Source organism: Brachyhypopomus gauderio, chromosome 1 (assembly GCF_052324685.1).
Source record: "Brachyhypopomus gauderio isolate BG-103 chromosome 1, BGAUD_0.2, whole genome shotgun sequence".
Taxonomy (NCBI): Eukaryota; Metazoa; Chordata; class Actinopteri; order Gymnotiformes; family Hypopomidae; genus Brachyhypopomus; species Brachyhypopomus gauderio.
In genome coordinates, this window is record NC_135211.1 from 27626003 (window position 1) to 27643700 (window position 17698).

General features: G+C 45.5%; 1 protein-coding gene across 3 annotated transcripts in view; it reads right to left on the bottom strand.

Moving 5' to 3' along the window:
- The window catches only part of foxj3 (forkhead box J3), a 79233-nt gene that overhangs the window by 20764 nt on the left and 40771 nt on the right, over window positions 1–17698 (bottom strand). For all 3 annotated transcript variants that reach the window (XM_077007379.1, XM_077007370.1, XM_077007385.1), the window contains exons 3-4: window positions 6088–6162; window positions 1063–1146 (exon numbers count right to left, since the gene is read on the bottom strand). In XM_077007379.1, the coding sequence (XP_076863494.1) occupies window positions 1063–1146; window positions 6088–6162 (159 nt within the window). The remainder of the gene's footprint in view (window positions 1–1062; window positions 1147–6087; window positions 6163–17698) is intronic.

Consider the following 17698-nt stretch of genomic DNA (forward strand, 5'->3'; position numbering starts at 1 on the left):
CTCTTACTAAACTATGCAAGGTTTCCTCTCTCTGCACCCTGCTGTCAGAGCCACCTCCTTCCCTCCCCCCACCTCCCCCTATCTCCCTCCCTCCTTCCCTCCCCCCACCTCCCTCCCTCCGCCTGGGTTCCCATCCTCTACACAGCGATGGACAAAATGATGCAAGAAGCTTGTGAAGCAGGTCAGACTAGACGCGGCCCTCCGAGGGCGGCCGAGCGCCGCGTTCCTGCCTGCGCTGCTCATAAATAATGGAGGCGCAAGGCTCTGGCTGAAAATAACCCGCACAGAAACTCCGCATTAATTGATGTTTGCTAAAAACGAGAAAAAGACGCCGCGGTGCGGTGTGTGTAGCGGCTGCCTGCGGCACAGTTTATTAATAAGCTAGACCCCCTTCTACGAGATAAGCCAGAACCAGAGAGTGGCAGTTATATAAAAAGCAAGTCACAAGAATCCAAAATGGTAAGCGTGTGTGTGTGGCTGTAAAGCAGAGTCTCAGACAGTGCTCTGACGAGCTGAATGGAGACACACCAATTCTGGTCTGACTGATGTGAACAGACTGTAAAGTCTGCACACACATTTGCGGAGTGGAAAGGTGAAAAGCAGGAGTGTGTGTGGGGGTGAGCGAGGGACACTGGTGCAGGGCGTTCACCCACAGCCACGCACCATACGCTCCAACACAAGGCTCAGACAAGCTTCAGCCATCCTGTGTACGCCGTTTTAAACGTTACTTCAGTTTGACAAACTATGCTATGATTGTGAAAATGAAATAAAACCTGCACTAAACTGTCGGGGATGCCCTTCTAGGTCTCCCATAAGGTGAGGGAACAGTGCCCTCTAGGGAAAGCTGAGGTACTGCAACCTGTGATGAACTGGTACTGGTCAGCTGAACGATGGGAGACGCTGTGTGTGTTCAGGACTTTGATCACGCTGCCTAATGAGCCGGGTTTGCCTGAGAATACGTCAGAATATGTTAGGTGGTCCGAAAATTGACCACCAGGGGGTCCCAAACCTCACTCCGTCTCATGCAGGCACGCACACACACACACACACACACACACGCACCCTCTCTCCAGACCGAGGCCTCTTCTTGGGTCGCGAGGGCAACGTGTCCTCCTTTGGATTCGTGTCAATCGCCCAGTACGAGCCCTGTAAACAAGAACAAGAAATTTAGCATTAAACCCAAACCATGTCAGAGTACTGTAACCACACTGTGAAAGAACACCTTTCCGAAAAAGCCTCGCTCAGAAACTTTCATAAACAAAGTTCACAAAGAAAAGTTTTCAGTGAGAAAGATGTTCCTCAGAGAGATTTAGCAGTATATGCGAGTCACTTAAACACACACACACACACACACACACAAACACTTTTTGCGGTGCAGAAGTTGAGGAATCAGGCGTTGGGTTGGGTTGTCTTCTCCACGAGTGCTGTCCATCAGCTGCAGCTTTCAGCTTATCAAAGTTTCAGTGAGCTCATTTGTACGCCCATCATGTCAGGAAGACATTCATGGAGCAGCATGTCTTGAGTGTGGAGAAGACTCTCCCTCTCTCCTCCTAGTCTTAGCACCCCCCTCTGAGCCTCGGCAGACTCAGGTAAAACGCCGCGGCCCACCTGAAACCCTCCTTGCTTAGTCTGGGCTTTATCGATTGGTCCAGCTCAGGGACGGACACAGAGGTGTTGGGTTGCTGGTCAGGTCTGTTCTCAGATAATCAGGTAGAGAATAGCACACCTAGGTACGGGGCTGCCAGTATCCAACCCCCCTTATACCCTGACTGAATAATTTATCTTTGCATTCCTCCCATTTAATTTATTTTTCAATAGTCCTGCTCATCCCTGGAGCCAAAGGCAACAACGGATCAAAAAGCTAGTCAAAAAGAAGTCTCCAAGCCATCCCTAGGCCAGGGTTTTATTTTTAAATATTTCATATTACATGTGATAAAATCTCAATCGTCATGAGATGGCAAGACCTTTGAAAGAACTTTCTAAACAGGAAGAATAACTAAGCACACTGCATTTTCTAGACTGCAGAATTTACATATATAAAATTAACAAATGTTCAACAAAGTTACACTACCTTACAAAGCAAATGGTTTAGGACGTTCCAGTTTGGCTGAACAGATTTGAATACAGTGTCCCCAATGGAAAATGCTTACTCATTGTTTTAACATTTATCCAGCTGCGGTGACAGCTGAGATGGACAAACCCATTGGAGGCCCAAGGAGCCGCACAAGCCCTCGCCTTAAAATACACACTGCAGACCAGACGAAAGTGGGAAATGGCTCGACAACGAGGCGGACCATTACAAACATCCATCAGCAACGGCAAACTAAGCAATCAGCCACCCGAACGTGAACAAATTCCTGGTCACACGCTCTGTAGCGGTCAGCCAGCGTCAGAAACAGCAGGGAAAAGGGACACTGCTCCCAGTTCACTAATTACACATTCAGTGAACTCATCGCTACTGAGGCGTTCATCACCAAAATGCCATGAAACCACTGCAACTAATGAATGGGAAAAATATGTCTGGTAACTTGGGCGAGACGCCGAGTTTGCATGTAAAAGACCAGTGCTGTATGAACCTATGACAGGTGATCTTGAAAAACGGGGGCTAAATTTCGAACAACACAAGGCGGTGGAGTAATGCCAGAGGCAGGCGATGGAGTTCTGCTTTACAGTAAGCAGATTAGTCGATCATGGCTCCTCAACTAATCATGTACCCGACACTGAGAGATGACCTCATCAGTCACTGCTAACACCCGTTTCAGGATCACCTCTGCAGCTCGCGCTCCCAGAGAGATGAATCTGTAGCGGAGCGTTACGTGACTCGCTGCTGCCGGCGTCGTCCTCTTAACAGCACGCAAGCATAATCACCCCAAGTTGTGAAGGACAGCTCAAGGTGAGCGCGGATGACGACAGCCGCTGCGTGGTTTAAATGAGACGCTCCGACAGAGGGGGGTGCAGGATGGCTAGCATTTCCATTCATTAGTTAAAAAATCTTCAAGCACAAAACCCATGGGATGGCAGTTTCTGCCTACTTTAACTCTTAGCTCCATCCCCAGAGAGGGGGCGACAGCAGACACACGCACACACACAGCAAAAGAGAATTTACAATCTTCGTAAATATATGACATTAAAACAACATCACACAGGACTCACAATTAATCTGTTAAGAAAGGGATTATACTCTTGTGTGAAACATTGTTTAACATCATTTAACACCAGAGACAGAAAAGTTCTCTATACACTAAGCTTTTCCTCTCAATGAGCTACGTTACATCAGGCTACTGAGAATGAGAAATAACTGCATCGCAAATAATGTTACATTAAAACACACCCTTCTGTTACATTAAAAAACATACCCATAGTAACTAATGTAACTAAGGCTAAATAAAAAAACATACCCCTAGTAACTAATGTTACTAATGTTACATAAACATACCCCTAGTAACTAATGTAACTAAGGCTAAATAAAAAACATACCCCAAGTAACTAATGTTAAACAAAAATCATACCCCTAGTAACTAATGTTACTAATGCTACATAAACATACCCCTAGTAACTAATGTAACTAAGGCTAAATAAAAAAAACATACCCCAGTAACTAATGTTAAATAAAAAACATACCCCTAGTAACTAATGTTACTAATGTTACATAAACATACCCCTAGTAACTAATGTTAAATAAAAACCATACCCCTAGTAACTAATGTTAAATAAAAAAAACATACCCCTAGTAATTAATGTTAAATAAAAAACATACCCCTAGTAACTAATGTTACTAATGTTACATAAACATACCCCTAGTAACTAATGTTACTAATGTTACATAAATATACCCCTAGTAACTAATGTAACTAATGTTAAATAAAAACCATACCCCTAGTAACTAATGTTAAATTAAAAAAAACATACCTCTAGTAATTAATGTTAAATAAAAAACATACCCCTAGTAACTAATGTTACATAAACATACCCCTAGTAATTAATGTTGGTGATATTACATACATAAATTCAAATTTGTTGTTTGAACGTTACATTTTAACACATCCATAAAACCTAAAGGTTCACGAACATCAACCATCTCGTTTTGCTGCTGCCAAAAGCGCAGTGCATGCTGGGTCCGTGTTCCCTGAATAAGGGCTAACTCCAGAGGACATGCGGACGCTATCTGTGCAGATTTGATGTGGAGTAACTGCTACACTAAGAGGGCCTCGCTTTCCGGCAGCATGCTGGAAAACTGAGGTGGTGTGGTTTATCATCTGCCCCACCATCTCTTTGAAAGACATGCTTCTGGTACTATCTCAAACTAGCAGCAGGCTCCATATTCCTAGCGTATTACAATATTGATGGAACATATCAAGAGAGGCACGCATGGCTTTGAAGTTTTTCTTTGAGGGGGGGGGAAGGGGCAAATTCCAAATTGAACATTAGGGATGCAAGCTTGTTGGCTGTGCATTCGGCATCGAATCCATACAGCAATAGATTATTTTGTATTTAGTAGAGCAGCTCCCAGGAGTGTCAATATCAGAGGATTACAGCAAAACATGAAATTAGCATTCAGTCCCCATACTCTCATATGTCTCAGTATCACTCCTTATGCCTCACTGTCTGTGTCAGAGAGAGAGAGTGAGTGCGAGAGAGAGAGAGTGAGTGCGAGAGAGAGAGAGTGAGTGCGAGAGAGAGAGAGTGAGTGCGAGAGAGAGAGAGTGAGTGCGAGAGAGAGAGAGTGAGTGCGAGAGAGAGAGAGTGAGTGCGAGAGAGAGAGAGTGAGTGCGAGAGAGAGTGAGTGCGAGAGAGAGTGAGTGCGAGAGAGAGTGAGTGCGAGAGAGTGCTGTTAAAGAGGGTGGACCGGGACTGCAGTGAGAAAAAGACCAAATCTGGTTGAACCAATGACATACTCCAATGAAGGTTTCCTAAACATCTAAACATCTGTAATGGGCTTCACCAGCTGCATTAGTCATATGGCACGTGGTGCGGCTGCCCATGACAGGAAGCAGTGCTTCTCTAAAGAAAAGCCACCGTCCCATCACCACTCTCACTTCTCACTACACACGACCCGTCTATGGCCACCAAACCCACCGCCCACACGCTCATCACCAATATTCACTTTACTGTGTTAAAACCCTATTTCAGATTTAAAGTGATTACCATTGTGATCCATAGATCTAATCCGCTATGAAAGGACCATGAAATATTTATAGCCTGAAAAGTAATAAGTGGGATTCTGTTCAAATTACCCTAAGAGGAACGTAATAAAAACCCGGAAACACCAATCACCTTTTCAGGAGCCGAGGCCTGTATTCCATTAAAGGAGGGAGAAAAACGAACCTGCTTAATGCAATGTGATTTCTGTCTGTTTGGGTGGTAAGATTAAAACAGTCTGTTCCTATCTTGTGCTGGCCAGAAGTCACACTAGCTATGTTTCACTCTTTCACTTTATCTTAAAATTAAAGGCGATGCTGAAGGGTTCTGATCTGGGTTGTGATGCTTTAATCCAGCTATCTGCTGTAATTCAGGCAAATTACACATATACCATATGCCTGACGGATTAACTACTGAAATCCCTTACAAAGTACATTACGGAACATCGTCTGCCAAAAACTAGTCCTACTTAAAGGACGAAATTAAACTCTTGTCCTGTTCTTCTGTCTGCATCTGCTAGAGAGGGTTGGGAACCTTCTACACAGGGCCAGTCTGGAGGGTTCCTGAAGTGAAGCACAGCCCGGGCAGATCACAGCGTCCTGGGCAGAGCGCTGCGCCTCACACACCCCCAACTCTGGGGAGCACTTTCACAACATTACTGCAAGCAAGCAACTCTCGCTCTGTCCCAGTCTGCGCTCCACCCCAGAAGAACACAGGTATTCCTTAAACACCTGAATCTGCAGTCTGTTCTCACCAGAGAAGCCTGCAATGATATGAATGCACTGCATCATTCGGACTTTATGTAAAAACACGGTGGCTTGATATTAAAAATAAAACAGCACCAAAAAAGTGTAAGGAGGAGATCCGAAAAAGTAAAGTTGGAGAGAAGACAGAAAAGTAGATGGAGAGAAGAAAAGGCCTGTACTAATGAAGTAAAGGACATCTTACCTTTCCTGGGTCATCTTTGGAGCGAGGCACTTTGAGAAAACACTTGTTCAGTGAGAGATTGTGCCGTATTGAGTTCTGTGGGAGGAGAGGGGGAGAGAGAGTGAGACAGTGAGAGGGAGAGAAGGGGGGGGGGGGGGGGGATAAGTTTAATAGGTTAATGAGAGCCCAGGCTGTGCGAGTCCCCACCAGTACAAAACAGTGCTCGCTGAGAGCTCATCTCCTCACAGTGCGTCCTGCCCACCACACAGCAGGGCCACGCGGAAGGTCCAGATTCACAACACAACAGAAAGGAGCCAGGCTGAATTATACATGTAGGTTTTCGGCGGCGCGACATTCACCTCAGGTCCAAAACTATATTAAAGAGATTTATCTTCATACGCCTCCTCAGAAGTGGCCCCAAATGGGGACTCTCAAAAGTGGCAAAATTCTAGAAGAATTACGAGGGGTAAAAGGGGTGAAAAGCCCTGACTCCTCAACTTTCAGCATCATTAGGGCTAAAAATAAATGCAAAGATCTTTGAAATCTCTTATGGAAAAAAACCCAACACCCAAAAGAAAAAAAAAGTATGAAAGAAAATGCTCACCAGAGATATAAAGTATCTTTTTATGGAGAAACCCAACTGTATAACCCAGTGCCACTGTATGGTACTTAAACGATCATCAAAGGTCTACAGGGGGCATGATGAATCATGTAAATCAGTGTTTAACTCTTTCTAATGTGATTCCTTAATGAGCCACATGCAGTTCATCACTCCTGTGGGCATGAATCAGCAGGCAAACATTCCACTGGGAGGTCAGGCCGTCTTTCTCCGCTCCTTCTCCGGGAGACCTCGCCACTGACCAGACAGGCCCACGGCATACAGAGCAGGTGTCACAGGGTAAGGGCTAAGGCAGGCAGCGGTGAGACGCTCGATCAGGACGCGCGTGAGGAATAACGACAACGGGGGGGGGGGGGGGGGGGGGGGGGGGTGTGTGTCCATGACAGGCTTACTAGAGTAGAGGAGGGCAAACAGGGGCCATGCAGACCTACAGCAATCTCTACAATGAAGCCAGAACATTGATCCAACATGCATAAAACCAAAATACAATACAATGACATAAATAAATACAATTAAGCAATACAAGTTTTTTTTTATGAATCGCTCTTGGAACAACTTGCACTGGCCAGAAGTGCCATACACAACATCAGTACGACTCCACAAGAGAACACAGAACAAAAACAGATAAAAGCAACAGACATGAAATGAGTCTTCATAAAATGAATCATCTCTGAAGAAATAGAACTCAGATGAGTATAAAGAGGTCAAACCCAGGCTGATGAACAGGAAAGGAAACACGAGTGTGGTCTGTACAGGCGTCCCGGAGACCGCTCCACAGTCCTGCAGTACCTTTACATTTCAGTCGAGCACTGGCAACAGGCAGCCAACACAACAACTCAAAAGCACTCCTCACAACTCAATAACAACTCAAACAGATAAGGTGTTGAGATCAAATCTGTCCAGGTCCAAAAAACACAATGAAAAAAAAGCAATGGTGAAGCCAAGAGTGCCATGAATGACACTGGGCCACAGAGACGTGTAGCGGGTGCAGACAGATGTCGGTCGGTGGGCTGCACGGTTGAGGGCGAGGTGAGGCACACACTACGACCTCAGAGCTGCGGGTGGCGCTGGGGGTCCCCACGAGCGCAGTGTGTTGTGTTCATGTAGTCTCACTGGGAATGACCAGACGAGGAGGCAGTAACGGAGGACGGGTATTCTCCAGTGCGCCACTCACACACACGCTCGCGTTCACGGACACGCACGCGCGCGCCGCAATTTTTCACACTGCTCTCTTCCTAAGTCTCCCAAGTCTGACCGCAGCGTGAAACATCTCTTGGGTTTATCTTTAATGAGCTAGCAACAGCGTGTATTGCCCGCTGTCTGATCACGTGCGTGAGCACTCGCTTCCACCTGTCCGACAGCGGTGCGTGAAGGTCATCCATGCATGAGGGGGAAAAGCCTCCTCTGTTGTGAGTGTGATGAAGTATTAACGCCGTAACGTTAGGCCCGCTCCGCTCACCAACGTCGGTGACAGCTACTTCACATCGGCTGCAAGGTCACAGAGTTGCGCGAGTGAAGCTAAAGGCTTCATGAAGGGGAAAAACAATAAAAAAAACGGAAGAACTTTGCTGTGTCAAGTCTGAATGGAAATACATCTCAGAGCTGTCAAATAAAACCTGCGAGCAGCTCACACTGTCCAATACATCACTCTGCACTCCTCAGCCGACACACTCGTGACTGATGGTGCGTTGCTGCGGAGACAGGGCGGAAGGGGATGGAGCGGGTGCGTGAGGTCCGGATCAGCACCCGCTCGTGCAGGACGGGACTGGGGGGGTGGTGGTGGTGCTGGGGGTCCGGTTTGCTTCCTCTGACCAGGTGTAGGGGCTGAAGGGACAGGAATGGTCATTGGTCCCTTTGTGGAGTCTGGAGGAGGTGGTGATAGACAGGGGGGTAGCTCAGTCCACCAGAAGATCTGCTCCTCACACGGCTCCACGCTGGGGGCCACACACCACCACATCCAGTCCCACATCACCACCACAACACTTGGGCAAAACTCAGCAAGTGGAGGACGGCTGCTCAAGGTATGTGTGTCCAGGTGTAGGCTCTGATCGTAGGCGATCATCTCTGATCATCAAAATTAATCTCAGAAATCTATTAATTTTAGAGTCATATATAGCTTATTTAAATGATAGACAGACAAACAAAGAAAAAAAGAGTCAGACAAACACAGAGAAAGACAGGCAGACAGACAGACAGATAAAAGTCACTAAAATGGCATTTTTGGTGGAGGAAAAGGCATCAGGGAGAGGCATCAGGTCAGACCACACAAACAGAAGCAAATATCTTTACTGCACAGTTAAGAACACACGGCCAAACCTGCTGGAGTTAGAGGCAGTGGAAGTCCAGTAGTATCATTGGGAAAAAGGAAGTCATAACGTCACAACTAGGGGTGCACGATATGGACTAAAATTACGATGTGCGATAACGTTGTTGGATATCCCGATATCGATGTGAACCACGATAAATTAAGATTAAAATACAGAGATGTAGTGTCTCTCTGAACAGCAGCACATTAATTAGTTTTTTTTTTACTGTGTAATGAATCCAGAATAATTCCAAATATTTTGCAGGTTTATTCAACAATAGATTCAATCTAGGTTTATACTTTCACGAGTGACCGTAGCGCGACTCTGAACACCTCGCGTAAACCTCCGCGAACGACGGAAGCGTTTAATCTTGCCGTGTCACATTCTTTTCAGTGTTGTCCGAAACGATATGTAGGCCTAGTAGTATAGAAAAAACACCCCTCAAATACAGGGGAATGAACATTTACCTGACCAATTTTAATGTTGCTTTGTGTATCAGGTTTGAAAAGTGCTGGAATTTAGGCTAAAGTACTTGAAATTGTAACTACTTCGTTTCACAACAAATATCTGTCTGACTGAACAGTTCTCTTGTAATTACATTAACAAATACGAGCCTCTTGTAATTCCAGGACGAAACATGAAAGAACGTGAAGACGTTAAGATTGGGCGTTTTGAAAATAAACAACCATTAAATAATGTGATAAAAAAAGCGAATTATTTCGAATCATTTAGAGTACAGTATATGTATAAATATTTAACTCAATTAAGTTTAACGAGCTGGGAATTATTGAAATGGACCTTGAAAGTGACGTACAAGTGCTTTAATTCCACCTTGTATAGGTGTATGAACCCGGTAAACATGACTGTTCTCATTGCGCTGAGACGTGGCGCGCGCGAACTTACAAAATTCGAGAGGTGCACGACCTCGTGAATCGACAGCGCGCGAGACCATCGCGCACGGGCGAAGCCACCGTGATTACGTTATTTTCGCCTTGCGGACCCTCGCGCTGCATCAAGTGTAAACCAGGCTTAAACCAAATCGCGTGTCTGATGAGCGTGTTCACCTCACTCTGCCTCTTGCCTACTTACGTCACGTGATCATAGTCTGCAGCGTGAATAGCTCCCTCTATTGCTGGACGAGGATAATGCAATTTGAGTTTGCTGTTATTCAAGGAGTTATCGTGGCTCTTTCGATGTGTTTATCGTGAAACTTCACATCGTGATAACGATAAAAATACGATTCATCGTGCAGCCCTAGTCACAACACTTAACCAACTAAATAAAATAAAAACCAGGCCTTGTCAAACGAACACAGAGTGGATTAAAGAGCAGCGACAAACAGTACAAGGGCCAAGTCACACGGAGGCATGCACATGGGTTTAAGGACCTACAGGCACAATAAAGAAATGTCTCCTCTGGTGCAAGGGAGGACGTGTTAAGGTGTGTTCGTGTGCTCAGAGGTGTTCGTTAAAGTTCTTTATTATCGTGGTGATCACAGACAGCACTCAAAGTGCCCTGTAAGGTTATGTGCATCGACACACAAAAGTCCTAGATAGTGTTGTCAAAAAAAAATCGATATATCGATACGTATCGATACTGAACATTCTGAAACGGTACAATACTCGTTTCCCTTAAGTATCGATTCTTTTTACATAAAATGCGCTTTCGTTTGACCCACCCAAGCTGCCGTAATGCACAGGACAGTTTGTAATGTTAATATGGCAGCTAAAGCAAACGCAGTGCTGTTGGATTCGAAGCAGATACAGATGGAAAACCGAAGGATATGAACAAGCCCGTTTGCAAGCGGTGCTTTTGGAACATTTCAACAAAGGGCGCTAAAGCCTGGTTGAGTGACCATAGCGCTCGACTCCGCGCGCACCTCCGCGAGCGGTGGAGGCTTTATACTTTCCGCTTTGCAGTGTTGTCCGAAACTATATGTGGTAGTATAAAAGAAACACCCCTCAAAACAGGGGAATGAACACTTACCTGACGAATTTTAATGCTGCTTTGTGTTTCAGTGTGTTTCAGGTTTGAAAAGTGCTGCAATTTAGGCTAAAGTACTTGAAAATGTTGAAATTGTAACTACTTCGTTTCACAACAAATATCTGTCTGACTGGACATTTTTCTTGTATTACATTAACAAATACGAGCCTCTTGTAATTCCAGGATGAAACATGAGAGAACGTGAAGACGTTAAGAAAAATGCACGTTACGTCGTTATTACGTTAACTCTTGTAATTCCAGGACGAAACACGAGAGAACGTGAAGACGTTAAGATTGAGCGTTTTGAAAATAAACAACCATTAAATAATGTGATTAAAAGCGCAATATTTCGAATCATTTCGAGTATATGTATAAATATTTAACTTAATTAAGTTTAACGTGCTGGGAAATATTGGTACAAGCGCTTGAATTGAACCCTGCAAACATGACTTTGTTCATTGCGCTGAGGCGCGGCGCGCGCGAAGTTACAAAATTCGAGAGGTGCACGACCTCGCGTGCGCTGCGCTTCAGCGCGATGAACAAAGTCATGTTTGCAGGGTTCATACACCTTGTGGAATTCAAACACTTGTATGTCACTTTCAAGGTCCATTTCAATATTTCCCAGCACGAGCAAAGACACTTTGTCAGACGTTCAAAAGACGTTCACTGAAAAGCCAGAATGAAAGTTTTAGCGACGTCTTTTTTAAACGTCTATTACTGCCGTTCAGTTGCAGTTTTTGCACGTCCTGACATCCAATAAAGGTCCTAGTCAGACGTTCAGATAGAAAACTCGTCATAGACGTTCATGTTAAGTTAAAAGGTTAAGGTCCTAGTCACACCGTCAGATTTTGAACCAGTTTTGAACGTCCACCAGACATGCAAAAATGGGTCTGGACTGACCGTCTTTCTGACGTCGCATGTTTGTTGGGATAAGTTAAATATTTATACATATACTCGAAATTATTCGCTTTTTTATCACATTATTTAATGGTTGTTTATTTTCAAAACGGCCAATCGTAACGTCTTCACGTTCTCTCATGTTTCATCCTGGAATTACAAGATGCTGGTATTTAACACAAAAGAACTGTTCAGTCAGACAGATATTTGTTGTGAAATGAAGTTACAATTTCAAGCATTTTCAAACACAAAGCAACATTCATTTGTTTGTTTATAAAAAAATAAAATAAAAAGGCTTTAAAACGGAAATTAACACCGTATCTGACTTTGGTATCGAAAATGGTATCGAATTTCAATATTTTTTTAAGTATCATATCGAAGTTGTAATTCTTAGTATCGTGACAAGCCTAGTCCTAGAGCATTTATAGTCTAGTAAGAGCTATAGCATTTTTAAATGTTGGTATAGTTGGGATTAACTGTTGGGTAAATTCGTCTGGGAAAGGAGCAGTTTTTTATCTAAACATGCTCTCTAGTCTAGACAAAGACAAACCCTCCACAGAGGGTAGTCTTGGCCTACACAAACCCTCCACAGAGCGTAGTCTTGGCCTACACAAACCCTCCACAGAGCATAGACTTGGCCTACACAAACCCTCCACAGAGCATAGACTTGGCCTACACAAACCCTCCACAGAGCATAGACTTGGCCTACACAAACCCTCCACAGAGCATAGACTTGGCCTACACAAACCCTCCACAGAGCGTAGACTTGGCCTACACAAACCCTCCACAGAGCGTAGACTTGGCCTACACAAACCCTCCACAGAGCGTAGACTTGGCCTACACAAACCCTCCACAGAGCGTAGACTTGGCCTACACAAACCCTCCACAGAGCATAATCTTAGCCTACAGAAACAAACCCTCCACAGTGCATAGTTTAGTCTACACGAACACAAACGAGCTTCCACATGCTTTTCATTTTTCTGAAACTAGGCTTGGCTCTTCCATGTTCGCTGCAAACACGAGCACAAGCAGCTGAGTGCAAGTGAGGGAATTTAGCACGCTGGCAGGGGCTGTTTGTAACGGGTGTGGGAAAACGCAGGGTTTGGCATTTTCCCGTCAGTGGCGGGGGGGTGTGTGTATGTGTGGACAGGGACGGAGAGGACGTCAGCGCCGACTGAAGCTGCTCCCAACCCATGCTGAACAGACATGGCCCGCGAGCGAAGGTGCTGCGCTGGTGTGAGCGGCTGTAGCAGAGGGATAATCCACTTACAGGAGCATGGAGAATCCATCACCCCTGGCCTCACAGATGAGCAGTCTGTGATTGACTGAGAGAAAGTGGGAGTCGATAAGAGAGAGCACAACAACCCAACCCCCTTCCCCTTAGACATGGCTGGAGCGAAGGGCCAATCAGAACGCCTTACACTCAAAGATTTGACCCACCCCACCCCAAGCGCAAAAGCCACTGCCCTCTTGTTGGTCTGCGTGTACCACTAATACAGAGCAAACCCAAGGCCCGAAACCCACTGTCTGCACAACTCCTCAGCAAAACTTCACTAGAGCCAACGCGACCTGACAGAGCCCACAAGTGAAACACCACAGAGGGCAGTGAATATTTTCTGCTTCTCAAGAGTCCATTACTTCTCTGAGCTACACATTCTCCTAAAGATCATTCTGCAATCCAACACATGCCAGTGTGAAAACCACGAGAAGTTCAAAGCATGCAGCCTCCCCACTGTGACAGAGGAGCCGGTCTGCTTATGATGCAACACTACGGCATCACAGGGCTCCAGTTACATTAAACTGGAGAACTACAGTAATTAAACAGTCAAGAATGTCCTATAAAATGAGATGACACTTTGGGGAACAGACTAATTTGGTGTTTAAATTAAACCCATTTTTCATGTAACTACGTTCGTGCATGTTTAATTTAGGGCGCTAATAATGTACAACATGACGGAAGCAGGACTTCCGTGGAAGTGGCTGTATACAGGACTGATGGGATGACAGAATGACATCCATGTGGTTCTGCAGGGATGCATCACCAACCCCGCCTCACTGTACACACACACAGGAACCTTTGATGGTGGCGTCTCTGAAGTCACCGTGATGTTGAAGTTCCTGGTCACTGTGTAGGAGAATGGCGTCCTGTAACCATCACCGCTCACAGACTCCGTGTTCCCCTGCACCCCACACACATCCCTTGGTTGAGCGTTTGACTTGATGAAAGCAGACTCAACAAAAACATTTTTTCATTAAAAAGTATGAGGATATTAAGAATATAAAGTGTTTTTAAACAAAGCCCTAGGTGTGTGTTTGTGAGGGAAAATGTGTGTGTGTCAGAGGGAAAGAGAAGAGTAAGAGAAAAGGTGAAGGTGGGGGGGAGAGAACATGAAAGTTAACGCACTTAAATAAAAGTAGAGAACAGTTCAACCACTAACATACTTCCAGTGCCTTCAAATCAACTCTGCCCATGGATAAACTCAAGTATGAGAACACAATTATTTGCCATGTTGTTGAAATTCTCAACAATGCTCCACTGCTTTTACTGACAAAATTCCACAGACCAATTTGGAAACCTTTAGTATTGCGGCACCACACACACACACACACACACACACACACACACACACACACACACACACACACACACACACACACCCACCCCCACCCCCACCCCCACCCCCACCCCCTTTACAGGCAAAAATGTGAAAAGTTCTTAATGGAAACCCGTAAAACTCTATTCACAAATGAGTTAGCTGGGGTTCTGAGAAGCACACAACAGTGTGGTCTATTCACTCAGAGTTTCATCCAGAGACAGAACGCATTCCTCACCGAGGGTGCTTACTGCGCCATGGATAACCTCAGACCCGCGTCATTTTATACAGCCAACCCACTCTGCAGTTTTCAAAACCCTCCTGTATCATTTTCGGGATGTGTTCAAGGCCGTAGCGTTCACCTCGGCCCTGCATTTAGACCGCTCCCTTTCACTCGCCACAAGCGTTCACCTGAGGGTTTAAAAATGCCCGAGGGGAGAAATGTGTGCCGTATAATGGTGAATGACAGGGAACAGAATTATAAAAGAGACAGGAGCCATGTTTGAAGCGTTTTTTCATCAAAGCCCTCCACTGCTCTTCCTCGTTTGTCATATAGTACAGGCTGAAAACGACAGGCACAGAGACCCTGGGGGAGACAAAAGGCTGTGAACACACCAGCTCAAACTTTCAATTAAAAACAAAAACCAAACACCTTCACACTCAGTATAGTCCAGACAAAGAGGCCATAAGAGGGACTGTTTCAGTTAGATTTCATCCTCCATTCTCATCTGTTAATGACATTTGAGAGAAAAAAAAATCTATCAGGAATCATCTAGAACCCCGACGCTCACACGGCGTAGCGTCAGTGAGGAGACGTGCAGCAGGTCCCTTACAGCTACATCACACTTCAATTTGATCATTTCACAGCAAAGGCCGATAGAGAGACCGAGAGAGACATACAGAGAGAGATATACAGAGAGAGACATACAGAGAGAGCGTGGACAACAGTGATATGAGCACTTTTAAAAAGTTCTGCGTTACAGCTTAGCACTCGTGTATTCTCAGATAGGCAACAGGTGAGCCAGTGTAAACCAGCCTAAGAACTGGTAGGCCAATCCTGTTCTGTTTCCTGGGAGCTGGAATCTAGTAAATATGATCCAATCTCAGTCTCTCTGAATAGGCCACATCTAAAACTGGAGAGGATGCCCGTCTCCCCGGTTACGCTGCCTGAAAGCGTTTTGTGGGCCCTCAGTTCTAGATAATCTGACTAGGGCCATGTGTCGGTAAGTCGCTCCTCTTAATTACTGGCCAGCTCGGAGGAGAAGCGGTCTAAAGCAACCCGACGAGAGCTCCGTGAGGCCAGCCTCGACAACGCCTCCGGCTGCTGCCGGACAGGATGCCAACGCACACACACAACATACGTATGTATCTAGACATGTGCGTGCATTGTAGGTGTACAGTTGGAATCTACAGCCCATCTGTTGTCTATCTGCACTCTCCACCCCCCCCCCCCCCGCCTTTTCAGGACCATTGCTGGCTGGATATTTTTGGGTGCCAGACCACCCTTAACCCAGCAATGGCACTGACACATGTAAGAATCTTCAGCAACACTGTTGTGCCTGATAAACTTACACTGGCTCAGCACACGCTAGGAGGGGGGGGGGGATAAAATAATAAATAAAACCACACACTGTTCCCTGCGCCGGGATATTGGCTGGTGGAGAAAGATTTTAAAAAGGAAAAAGAAGAAAAAGAGAAAAGGGTGGTGAGTTAAAACTGAGAACCTGAATTGCACAATCTTCTAATCCATCATGAGGAAGGCAGCATGTGCACACACCCACCGCCCCCAGGGTTCATCAAACACCATCGCTGGAAGATCCAGTGATTCACATCCCTCACTCTTAAAAGTTCAACTCCACATTATGAAAGTCGCAAAATTACAGCATCGGTGTGCAAGACTTCCTCCTTTTGATCTGCACGGTAAGACTGGAAACTGAATTTTATCTGTGCATCAATACAACGTTGAGACTGAGAACATTAGTGCTCCAGCCCGGGGCGTCGAGACTTCAGCCAGCAGCAGTGTTTCTCAACTCTATACCCTTACACTGACAGGCCACGTTTCAAACGTGAGACCAGTGTGGAAAAGAAGCAACAACGTGATCATTTGTGTTCTTTCATTAACACACGGTGCACAACAGCAGCCTATAAATGCAGGAAAGACTAACAAATAACGCAGTGAAAATGGTCACCTTCAATTCTCTGGCATTCAAGTGATCAACTCGCAGTGCTTTTGTAGACCTCAATTAAGTCTACGTATATGAAATCAAATTACCCTGCCACTGATGCTGGTCTAAGACAAATAAGATTTTATAATAAAATAAAAGGCTTAAATGTGACTATTACAGACGAAATGGCAATCGGTTACCCCTGAGAATACATGAAAGCCACATCACACAAACACAATGCACAAACAGGCTCTCCACTTCATGTCATAAATAGGCTAATTATGTGCGAGTAAACCGTGCAAAGACACACAGCAGTGTGCATTTTAATTGGTCAGCCTATAATATGAAATACACTCACCAACAGGGAGACGGCTCACAGACCCAAGAACAGCGGTAAGCAACCCTGCTCTTGAAGATCTGCCTTTGTTTAGGCATCAGCTCACAGACCCCAGAACAGCAGTCAGTAACCCGACTGCTGGAATCAGCCTTCATACAGGTATCAGCTCACAGACCCCAGAACAGTAGTCACCAACCCAACTCCTGCTCATGCCAGTATCCAACACCTGATCCAGCCATTCAGGGGTTTGAAAGGGCACTGATTAGAATAACTAGGTGTGTTTGACGAGGGCTGGAACAGAAGTCTGCAGGACGGTAGAAGATCTCCAGGAGCAGGAGAACCATCCGAGCAGAGCTCACCTGTGGTTACTAAAGGCGCCTCACATTGATTAGCCCTTCTTTTTTTGCTAGAACTGGGAAATATTTGATGGATTAAAACCAGCGTCAAAACACAGCCATTACAACACGCACACACGCACACAAATTATGCTCACGCACACGCACACACACTACACTACAAAAATGCCTGCTACTCTTGAACCATCTACCAATCAGAGATGAGGACCAAATTCAGGAGGGTCACCGACAGACAGAGTTTGGAACGGCTACAGCGCACGAGTGGCTGGTGTAGCATGCGGTGAAGAAGCCGCTGGGCTCGGCTGGCACAGGTGCCCCCCACGCCTGCAGCTGTGAGAGCTCCCATTAATCTTACAGGTGCTTAAAACACCATCC